This window comes from Frankliniella occidentalis, unplaced genomic scaffold (genome assembly GCF_000697945.3).
Source record: "Frankliniella occidentalis isolate FOCC.00 unplaced genomic scaffold, Focc_3.1 Scaffold58, whole genome shotgun sequence".
NCBI lineage: Eukaryota > Metazoa > Arthropoda > Insecta > Thysanoptera > Thripidae > Frankliniella > Frankliniella occidentalis.
Window position 1 is genome coordinate 195,293 of NW_026267188.1, and position 9,874 is coordinate 205,166.

Genomic DNA, 9,874 nt, shown 5'->3' on the forward strand with positions numbered 1-9,874 from the left:
AGAGGTGGTCTACCGCGCGAGCCAGCGAGGAACTTGATTCCCGCTGACGACGGAGACGAGCTGCTTCAGCGGCACACGCAGCTGCCGCTCCTGCTGCCCGGGGAAGCCCCAGCGCGTCGTTTTAGCAGAGAGAAAAGGGAAAGGTGAAAGGACGTGGGCGGCGGGAGGGAGGGGATTTCCCCCGTCGCCAGAGAGGCACGAGGACCCCCGCGCCGCGTCCACGATGCGATAGCCATCGCAAAAAAGTGTTACGATTATTTTCATTTTTATCACTTTGGCCGACTTTTCTCGTAGTATATTTCTCGGAAAGAGAAGACTGCTGCGAGAACGAGGCGATCGCTCCGGTGTGGCACGTGGGTTTTTCGGGCGGGCAACAGGGCAAGTGGGCCCTTAGCAGGGCATCGAGCGAACTGTATGCGTCGCATTTCTGAGAGGTTCTGAGAAACTGTTGGTCGTTTAACGCCTGGCTACCAAAATGAACCCTAAAGATTGAGATCGTTTGGCGCTTGAAGTCTTGAAGTGCCAAGTCCAATGTCCCAGGGGTCATCCAGAGAGTATACCCGTCATTCACTCCAGCCACCTGCAGCCAAAACGAGCCAAAACAGGCTCTCAGAGCGCCTGGTAGGTAGGCAACATCTTGCCTGCAGTGCGGGCGTGTACTGCGGGGTGGCCTACCCCGAGTATCGCAGGCGCCGTGCTCCTGTACTTCTGCCGAATCAATCTGAGAAAAACGGACGTTGTTTTTGGACGATGCCGCCTATTTTGCCCGAGTGTAGAGCGGTGATTTGCTCAGCTCAAAATACCCAATAACTGCATAACGATCAACGCGCTATCGCGCATCAAACGGACGAATCCGGATGGCATTGTTGTGAGGATTACGACCGGAGCTGCAGCAGAATGGGAACGGACAGGAAGGCGGTGGTGGGGTTCCCTTCCCACGGGCCGCGGCCGCGCAGGGCCTTCACCTTGCGCTCGCCGCGGCACTTCGATACAGTCGATACGACAACGAGGGCGATAATGCCTCAGTTTATTTGAGCGTTGCGTGTCGACGCGGGGAGCGCGTGAAGACGCGCCGCACTTCCGCGCCAAGTGGCGGCCCAGCCTCGGCAATGGCATCCAAGTTCACGGTGTGGGTAAAGCCCCCTGTGCCACCGCCGCCGTCGCCGAAGCAGCAGCAGTAGCCTGCTCCCAAGCAGATGCAGGGCGTTAGGCGTAGGCGTCTAAACCGCTCAGAACACTCGACGCAAATTGCCTCCGTCACACCGTTGCCGAAACGAAGAGGGGGGAGCCGGGGAGCGGATAGAGGAGGGAGGGGAGACTTGGGGCAGACGCCAAGTGTGTCAATTACAATCCGTGACTTTACATAAGTGGCGCAACAAGCTGCGAGGTTAAGTGACCCCTTCGAGAAATTACGTAATAAATGCATATAAATGGTTCTGTACATTTTGTATTAAGTTGGCCATGAATTTGTTGAATTTTTCACAACCGAGGGGTCCTCCACTCTCCAAGTGGGTGTACAAGGAGTTGCGTGAGTGTCCGCGAGTATTCGAGAGTATTAGCGAGTACCCGCGAGTTTATGCGAGTAATGGCGAGTATAAGGCGAGTATTTCTCGTTTTTTTCGCGAATTGTCGCGAGTTGTCGTGAGTATCTTGCGAGTATTTTTCCTCGTGTACAACGAGTTGGCGAGTGGGGGGACCCCTCGGTCACAACAGAACACGTTATTTCAAATTGAAAATCGATCGCTCGAGTTTGTCGGCAGTTTGCTCTGGGTTCCGGTTGGTTCACGTTTGGTTTTGCTATTGAAAATAAAGGCGATCACCATTTTATAAATAAAGAATGAGAACACATGTTTGACCACAGCTTGAGGGCGCAGCGCAGAGGACGCGGCCACCAATCATAATGGGAAACAAGGCACTACATAAAACGGAACACTAAATCTCGCTGTGCTCCGTCAGGAAAACGTTCTTATGGAACCCGAACCCGTCACGTTGCAGAGATCGGGAGAGGAGGAAAAGACTACGGAAACGAGGAGGAGGGGGACAACGTGCGTTTGGGCAGATACTTTCATATATAGGAACTGCATAGGAAGAGTGAGCGTGTTCGAGATGACACACGAGATCTTGACGCCGTTTTCCATAGCACACGCATCTCCCCTCTGCGCAGACACTGCCCAGCCGGCAGGTTCGGGCACACATCGTATAGAGTCTTGTCTAGCCCGGACCTGTCCCGCGCGGCTCGGTCGTCCGGAACGGGAGAGGCGGCGGCGCTGGCGCGGTCGTGGCCGCGCCGAGGCCTTGGCCTCTAGGCCCTGGCGCTGGCCGCGTCTCCATAACGCATAGGGACCCTGCCGCCCGCTGCCGCCGCCCTCGCGGACCCCGCCCGCCACAGGCCCGGGGGTATCGGCGTGTCCGGGCGACCTCCTCCGGCTTCCGGATCCTTCCCCCTCCTCTTCACTCTTCTCTTCGTCTCCTTTCATCGTCTATAACTGAATACGTCCAATACCCCGCGTAGCCACCGCCCACGTCGCCCCGTCCCGGCCCGGCCAGCGGCGCGCGCCCGCCTGCGCGCGCAAGCAGCCTCATTCGGTTTTTAGGAGAGCGATAAACCGGAAAAGAAAAGTGTATGAAACCGAACCGAACCGGCCCTCCCCGCGACCCACCGACCCGGCCGACCCGACCCACCGACCTCTTTGGACTTCGGCACGTGGTGGGCGAGGCACTTCCGTTTGGGGAAGAGGGGCCGCGTATACACTATCAACTGCTAGAGCACCCGTAAATTTGAACAACTATGCGTAGCTGTGAAGAAGAAGTGGATTTTGCGGTAAAGGGACGGGGTGGGGCTGGATGGGGTTTGGTGGGTCGGGCCATATCTTACCACGTGGGCGTGACCGCGCCACGCCTTTTGTTCCGATTTCAACGGTAGAAGCAGTGGGGTCGAGACGGGAGTAGAGAGGGAGGGAGAGCGCGCGCGCGCTCGAGAGAGCGAGAGAGAGAGAGAGAGAGAGAGAGGGGGGGAAAGAGAGAGAGAGAGAGAGAGAGAGAGAGAGAGAGAGAGAGAGAGAGAGCGCATGTGTGTGTATGTCGGGCGTTGTAACGTCCATGGGAGGACGGGGATGCGCTGGAGTCCCAACGAGACGCGCAGGGACGAGAAAAAGTTCAGCGACGAAACAAGTTAGCATGGGGTTAAAAAAAAAAAGAAAACCCGACGGCGACGCCCTGCTGCTCCTCGCGGTTTTTTCCTCTTTGCTGTTGTGTTTGTGTGACGGCCGCGCAAGTGCGAGGGCCATGACGGCGATGGCCGCGACTTTGAAAGACTTTGGATTCAAAGTCACTCGCGGGAGTGCGTGGCGTGGCTTGGCGCCCGGCCCTGGTGCAGCCTGGCGGCGCCCTGGCCGCGCCCTGGTCGCGCGCCCCACTGCTAGGGCTGGTCTTCCTCTCGCACATGGGGGGCCCCGCCACCGCCGCTGACCCTGATTCCTCGACGCCGCTAATGCTCTTCGCGAGTTCCCCGACAAGTTAGGCTAGTTGGCCGTCACGTTTGCCTCCTCATTCAATTACAAACTGCGAGCCCGGCGCGAGCATGGCGCGCGGAGCGCGGGTGTCGCTGTTGCTGCCGCCGCTGCGGGTCGAGCTCGCGCAACAGGAAAGGATGGGGGCGTTGGTGTGTGCACTTGTGTGTGTTGGAGAAGGAAGAAAGAGAGAGAGAGAGAGAGAGAGAGAGGGAGAGGGAGAGGGAGGGGGAGGGGGAGAGAGAGAGAGAGAGAGAGAGAGAGAGAGAGAGAGAGAGAGAGAGAGGGAGAGGGAGAGGGAGGGAGGGAGAGGGAGAGGGAGGGAGGGAGGGAGAGGGAGAGAGAGGGAGTATTTGTGCAACTCGACGCGATGGCCGGGCTGCAAACGCTGCACTCGTTTGCTTTAATCACAGCAACTAGGCGCATCACGCTTTTGACGAGTCGCTCTCGGCTCGCTCATCGCGCGCGCGATCAGGACGCGTCCGCCGAGAGCGAGAGCGAGACACACAAGTGATGGTGAGAGAGAGACGGAGCGAGTCGGTCCCGCTCAAGTGACCGCCAAGCTCGGGCTGATTACGCGCGGCCGTCACTCGGATGCGTTCGCGGAGCACAAAGGCCGTAAAAAGGCGCTTAACTGCTTGTTCATGCTCGGGTGCACACGCGGGCGGCAGGCGCCAAGCGGGGCAAGAGACAAACGGATGAAATAATGTTCGTAGTCAAATTTATTTACACACTAGTTCGATCACAAGGAGAGAGAGCAGGGCGGCCTCGACAGGTACTGCCGGCCAGGTACTGGAGTGCGTAGTCCTAGTACTCGAGGATGCCCGTGGAGTCCGGGCTGAGGACTGGCGCGGGCACGCAGACGGACTGGCGGGCGTCGTTGACGGCCTCGGGGCAGAGCTGCATCCCCAGGGCCTCCGCAAGGACGGGGGCGTCGCAGCGCATCACGGGGTTCGTCAGGCGGTACTGGTTGGGCAGGCAGGGCTGGCCGAAGACGGCTTCGCAGCGTTGCGCCTGCTTCTCGGTGCTCACCAGGAACAGGTTGCCGTTGGTGGCGTGCTTGTTGACCAGGTTGGTCAGGCCGCAGAAGCGGTTGCCCTCCACGAGTAGGAATGAGCCGTCCCAGGGCTCGAGGGCCACGTCGGAGTTGACGTCGAAGTAGTTGCCCACGATGTGGATGAAGTTCTGCAACAGGGAAGGAGGAAGGAGGGCGTGTGTGGAGTGAGTTAGTCTGTGCAGACGGCTTCTACTTCTAGTTCCGTTGTGTTGGTTCCTACCTTGGCAGTAGCGTAGCCGCCAGCATGGGGCAGACGTCCGCTCGTGTTGACGATCTTGTTGTTGATGAGGGTGATGCGGTCATCGGTGCCCCAGAAGAGCCACACCCAGTAGTGCTTGTGGTCGCAGAATGGGGAGTTGGGGGTTTCGCCGTCGAACGTGCACGAGGAGATGGTGATGCCCGTGTTGCTGGTCTGGTAGGTAACCAAGAACTGACGGCCGATGTTCTGTGGGTGAAACAACGAGGGTTTAGGTGAAGTCCATACGAAGGCAACCTGGCGTAGACTTCGGCCTTTGTTTACTTACCTTGAAGGTCACGTTGTGAATCCAGGCCTGATCGACGCCGTTGAAGACAAGCGCGTCTCCGCCCCAGATGACGTGGGGGTTGATGTCCACGATGCTGATGTCCCGGATGATGACCTGCGTCGCCTTCCTGATCTTGAGACCCTTCCCTCTGATCACACCCCTACCCCCTTCACCGATGATAGTCTTGTAGGAGCCCACGTTGAGGGGCGTGGGGCCGGTCTTGTCGAGCGTCACCTGCAACGCGCATTCAGCTGCTTGACACATATCTTACGATCAGGGGTGATCACCCCCACCCCGCAGGAGGATTGAAGGGGGGATGGCACCCCACAGAACTACTTCAACTGCAGTCGAAATGAGGTCTTACCGAGGTCATTTCCCTGCCGAAGCAGGTGTCGGACTCGTCGAGCGAGTACTGGAAGCCCTCGCCGCACTTCCTGAAGAAGCAGCCGGCTTTGGTGACATTGCCCTCCGAGCCGGTGAAGTCGTAGGTCCTGTTGAGGACGATGATGCGCGGCACGTCATCCTTGAGGTAGTTCTTGAGCGCGTTGAGGTTCTTGGGGTACACGACCTCGCCGCCCTCGCCTCCCACGGTCCCTCTGCCGAAGCCGACCGGCTCCTGGATGCAGTCCGGGTTCCAGTCGGGCACCGCGGCGCTAAGGAAGCCGAGGGTCGCCACTGCGAGCAGCAGGATGCCTTGAACGTCTCTCAACATGGTGGCTTCTTCAGCAACCTGGGCTGGTACAGCAGTGTTGGAGACACTGTGTCGAGTGTGTGCCGTGGATATCGATCAACGGCCTTTTAAACGATTTTGGGCTACGTCCCCCCTCTCTTGAGGACGTAAGTTGGACCTTTGAGTACATTGGCAGGTGCACGTGACCATGGTTGTGGCAACAGTTGCTTATGCTTGTACAGCCGCTGAACAAAGTGTATCTACTTCTTCTTTAAAACGTTGCTGAATCTGTGCAACCGTGAAACGGTTGGATTGTACCCGTCGCCCGCAAACATTGGCCTAAGATTAACAGACGTGTATTTACCCGATCAGTTCCGAGAAGTACTTCTATGGCGCGTTCCTCGATATACGTCAAACAAGAGAATACAAGAAATAAAAATAGTGTACTTTTGTTTGAAAAAGCACACAACCGAGATATAGATGGTCGATTTTCCTAGTACCATTTTTACCCCACCTTTCAGCATGCTCCGATGAAGTCTCACTCGTTTTCCATGTGTTCCTGTCCCTGCCCTCCAGTCCGCCCTTCCCCTGTGCTCCTGTCCATCCCCTGCCCTCCAATCCTCTTTATCCCAGCTCTGTTTACCATGTGCATGTGCACGGCCAGGGCATCCCACACACGTAATAGGCTTCATCGGAAAACTGCTCATCGGGGATGCTGGGCCGGGGAGGGGGGCTGCTGGTTGCTGGCCGTGCCGCGCTTTCGCTCCTCTCTCCGCCATGACCTGCCGGAGTTCCATTATTTCACCGAGAGCAGCGGGTCGGCCGCACACAGGCCGTTTGATGTTGCTGATGTGCAGCTTTTTACTAGACTTTTTCCTCCCCCTTTCCCCTACTAGAATCAGCGCGCACTGTAAATTGCTCACGAACAACAGGTTCGTAATGCAAACCAAAACCTTCGTAGCTTACGAAGGTTTTTGAACAAACTAATTGTTCGTGAGCTTACGAACTAATTGTTCGTAAAGCTTACGAACAAATAGTGCGTAATGCAAACCGATTGTTCGTAAGGACCCTCCTAGCCTTACAAACAATTGCTTTGAAATTCAAACAATTTCTCTGCAATACAAATTAGAAAAATTGTTCGTAACATAGCAAAGCATTTAACTCTCGATTTAATTCGTAAGCATTTTATAGTGCGCTCGCCGCTGGAACTTAGCGGCCTTTCAGTGGTATCAGTACCCTATCATCAATAGTTTCGTTTTAAAAGTTATTGTCGATTAGTTTGAAACGATAACCAAATGTCCTTACACTAGTTTAAGAAGGTTTAAAAATAGGGGGGAAAGAAGGCACGAATAACTTCTTAAGTTTAGACCTTGTGGCGCCCAGTCCCAGTAGTAATCCTTGTAATCCTTGTAATGAAGAAAGTGTATTCCGACCGTCCACCGAACTCTTCGCTGTACCGAGCGACTTGAGGCCTTTAAGGGTGTGTGCATGCCAATCCCTTGTGTACACGGTTAGCTGTTGGGTTTACAGTGCACCGCCGTGCTGCCCTGCCTTTGCAGAGGAGCGTCTCTGCTCGATGGTAGCTAGGCAATCAATTAAGGCTGTGGCTCTGCTTCGAGGCACAGCAGATGCAGCAGAGGCTCGAGCTCGAGGCTGTCCTGCGCTGCTGAAGCACAAGGAATTTTTGACGTCATCATTTTTTATTTTTTTTTATTTTTTTTTATTTTTCTTTGAGTTTAGCAGGTGAACGGCAGGCTGAGCGAATAATTGCAGAAGAATATTCAACACCTAACGAAAGAAATTACCGGCAGATAACTATTTGCAAAAAAAAGAGAAGAAAAACGAGATGTTTTCGTATTTTAACAGTTATGACCATGCGGTGGTGGGTGCATGTCTGCTCAGAAACAAGGAGTGTTGCCAGAGTTGTCATAACTGCCGCGTTGTCTGCGTGGCGGCGCACCCGAAGCGCAACTTAGTTGCGCTGCGCTGGCCACGCCACGCAATCCCACTCCACACACGGATATTAATTCTGCCACAGCCACTCGAACGCTCATCAGTCCCAAGGCAAAATAACAGCACTGCCGGAGCGGAGATCGGTCAGAGATGCACTCACTGTACTTCCCTGTCGCGTGACTGTCCTCCTCTGGTCCAGCCCGGCGGTCCCGGCGGTCCCGGCGGTCCTTAACAGAACAGACCGTTTTGTCCTCCCCCCCCCCCCCCAACTTTCACTATCTCTCCCGTCGGTCTCTCCAACGACCGTCGTGTTCCTAGAATAAAGCAGTTAAGGGCAGTTTAAAAGGGGTGAGGCGGCATGGGGGAGGGGCTCATTAGTGGTAGGACGCCGGGAAGGGGAGGGAGAAGGGGTAAAGGGGAAGGACGGGATTCAGGGGAACACACCTGCTGGAGTCGCACTGGCCGCCGGCCAGAGGAGTGGTGGCTGGCGGTCCCCTCTGGCAGGGCGTGGCGTGGAGGACCTCCCCGCGGCTACCACCACTGTGCCGCTGCTTATTTCCAATGCAAAAGCAGCCGAAAGGACGGCCGCGGCCTGGGAGGGATGCGAATGGATGCATGGATGCAGACCGAAGTATTATTTCACCACTTGCGGCCGGGAGTAGTTCCATATAAATATACGGGTCCGATATCGCACAACGGACAGAAACTCAACCGCCGAATCGATTTCAGTGAAACCGGAGGAGAATGCTTTGCGCATAACCAACATGGTTTTGCTCATCCTTCCTACCTATTGTTGATGTAAACATCAACTTTGTTTTATGTTTTTCGAGGGATCCCCGCTCCCAGAATAGGTGTTCAACAAGTTGACCACAACGAGTTGGGTTGGGCTCGAGTTTTCGCTAGTTGAGGAGGGCGAGTTGGTGAGTGGGGGACCCAGGACCCGCACGTTCGTTTTACCACGGTGCCCAGAAATATGCAGCCGTAACCCTTTCATACGTTTTTCCAAAATTTTTGGCCCTGCGGTCAGTACGTCGATGCGAACCCATGATGAAGAGATCGCTTTTAGCGACGTAAAAGCGCACTCGGCCACAGCGGACCGCAGCCGACTGCCGCCCTTTGGACAGAGCCGCGGCGGTCAAAGAGTCGGTCAACCGAGTAGAACGGCCGCGAACAAGGGGCAAAGACGAAGAGCTAGAGGGAGAGAGAGAAGGGGGGGGGGGGAATTGGAAGGAAAAAGAGAGGTCCATCCCGCCGCACTGCGTTGGCACTGCGCAGAGGAGGGTATGACCGTCCCTAGGAAGCCGTCGGGATGGTCCGCGTCCATCCAGCGGGAAACCTATTATCGCCGGTTATGATCCACCAGGGTTCCGCGAAGTCGCCGCGCGCCGTCGTTCGAGGGGAACAAACACAATCTGCAGACCTGTCCATCCCAGACGCCACGCCCCGACGATCCCGGCCCCACCCCGCCCCACCCGGCCACACCCCGCTCTGAACCCGCCCCGCCGCTCAGGGGCACGCGGCGCGGCGGGCGCAGTGGCGCCGACGTCGCTACTGGAGAGGTAGGGGTACGGGGAAAAGTGGTCGAGAGAGAGGGGATGAGCGAGAGAGAGAGAGAGAGAGAGAGAGAGAGAGAGAGAGAGCGCAGAGCAGAGCGGTGTTTCCACGCGCGCGTTACGTACAGGCGAGTGCGCCTCCCTCCCTTTTCCCCTCCCCCTTCTCGCGGAGAGGTTGCGCCGCGACGAGGTTCGGGAAGGGGATGATCATTTGCTCCCAACCGAGCTGAAAATTCTACCCTCCGCAACACACCTCTCTAGCTTTCTCCTCTCTCTCTCTCTCTCTCTCTCTCTCTCTCTCTCTCTCTCTCTCTCTCTCTCCCCCCTTCTCCCTCACTCCCTCTCCCTCTCGCTCACACACACTCAAGCTCCGCACGGTCACTAGCGTCACAAGATAATCCAATACCGAAACCAAAAGAAATACAACACGAAACTTGTCAGCGGCGGCCTGGCTAGTGTAAACGATCCCCGCGAGGAAGGGGAGGCGCGCGGCGGTTATTGACTAGCATCGTGTCGCCTTCGCCGCCGTTGCGCAACGGGCAACGTTTTGTGCCTGTCGGTGGCAGGTGACCCGGGCCGAGCTGCTGGGGTCCTTCCCCCCCCCCCCC

The 9,874-nt window shown here is 56.5% G+C and overlaps 2 protein-coding genes across 2 annotated transcripts in view; one reads left to right on the plus strand and one right to left on the minus strand.

Moving 5' to 3' along the window:
* Positions 1-9,874, plus strand: part of LOC113207261 (D-xylose transporter-like) — a 21,964-nt gene that overhangs the window by 4,921 nt on the left and 7,169 nt on the right. The gene's annotated exons all lie outside the window — the stretch shown is intronic.
* LOC113207248 (uncharacterized) lies at positions 4,214-5,862 on the minus strand. Its single transcript, XM_026423728.2, has 4 exons — positions 5,455-5,862; positions 5,091-5,324; positions 4,787-5,011; positions 4,214-4,694 (listed from the first exon to the last, which is right to left on the minus strand). Exons 1-4 carry the CDS (start codon positions 5,800-5,802, stop codon positions 4,317-4,319), a joined length of 1,185 nt encoding a protein of 394 aa, XP_026279513.1. The 5' UTR covers positions 5,803-5,862; the 3' UTR covers positions 4,214-4,316.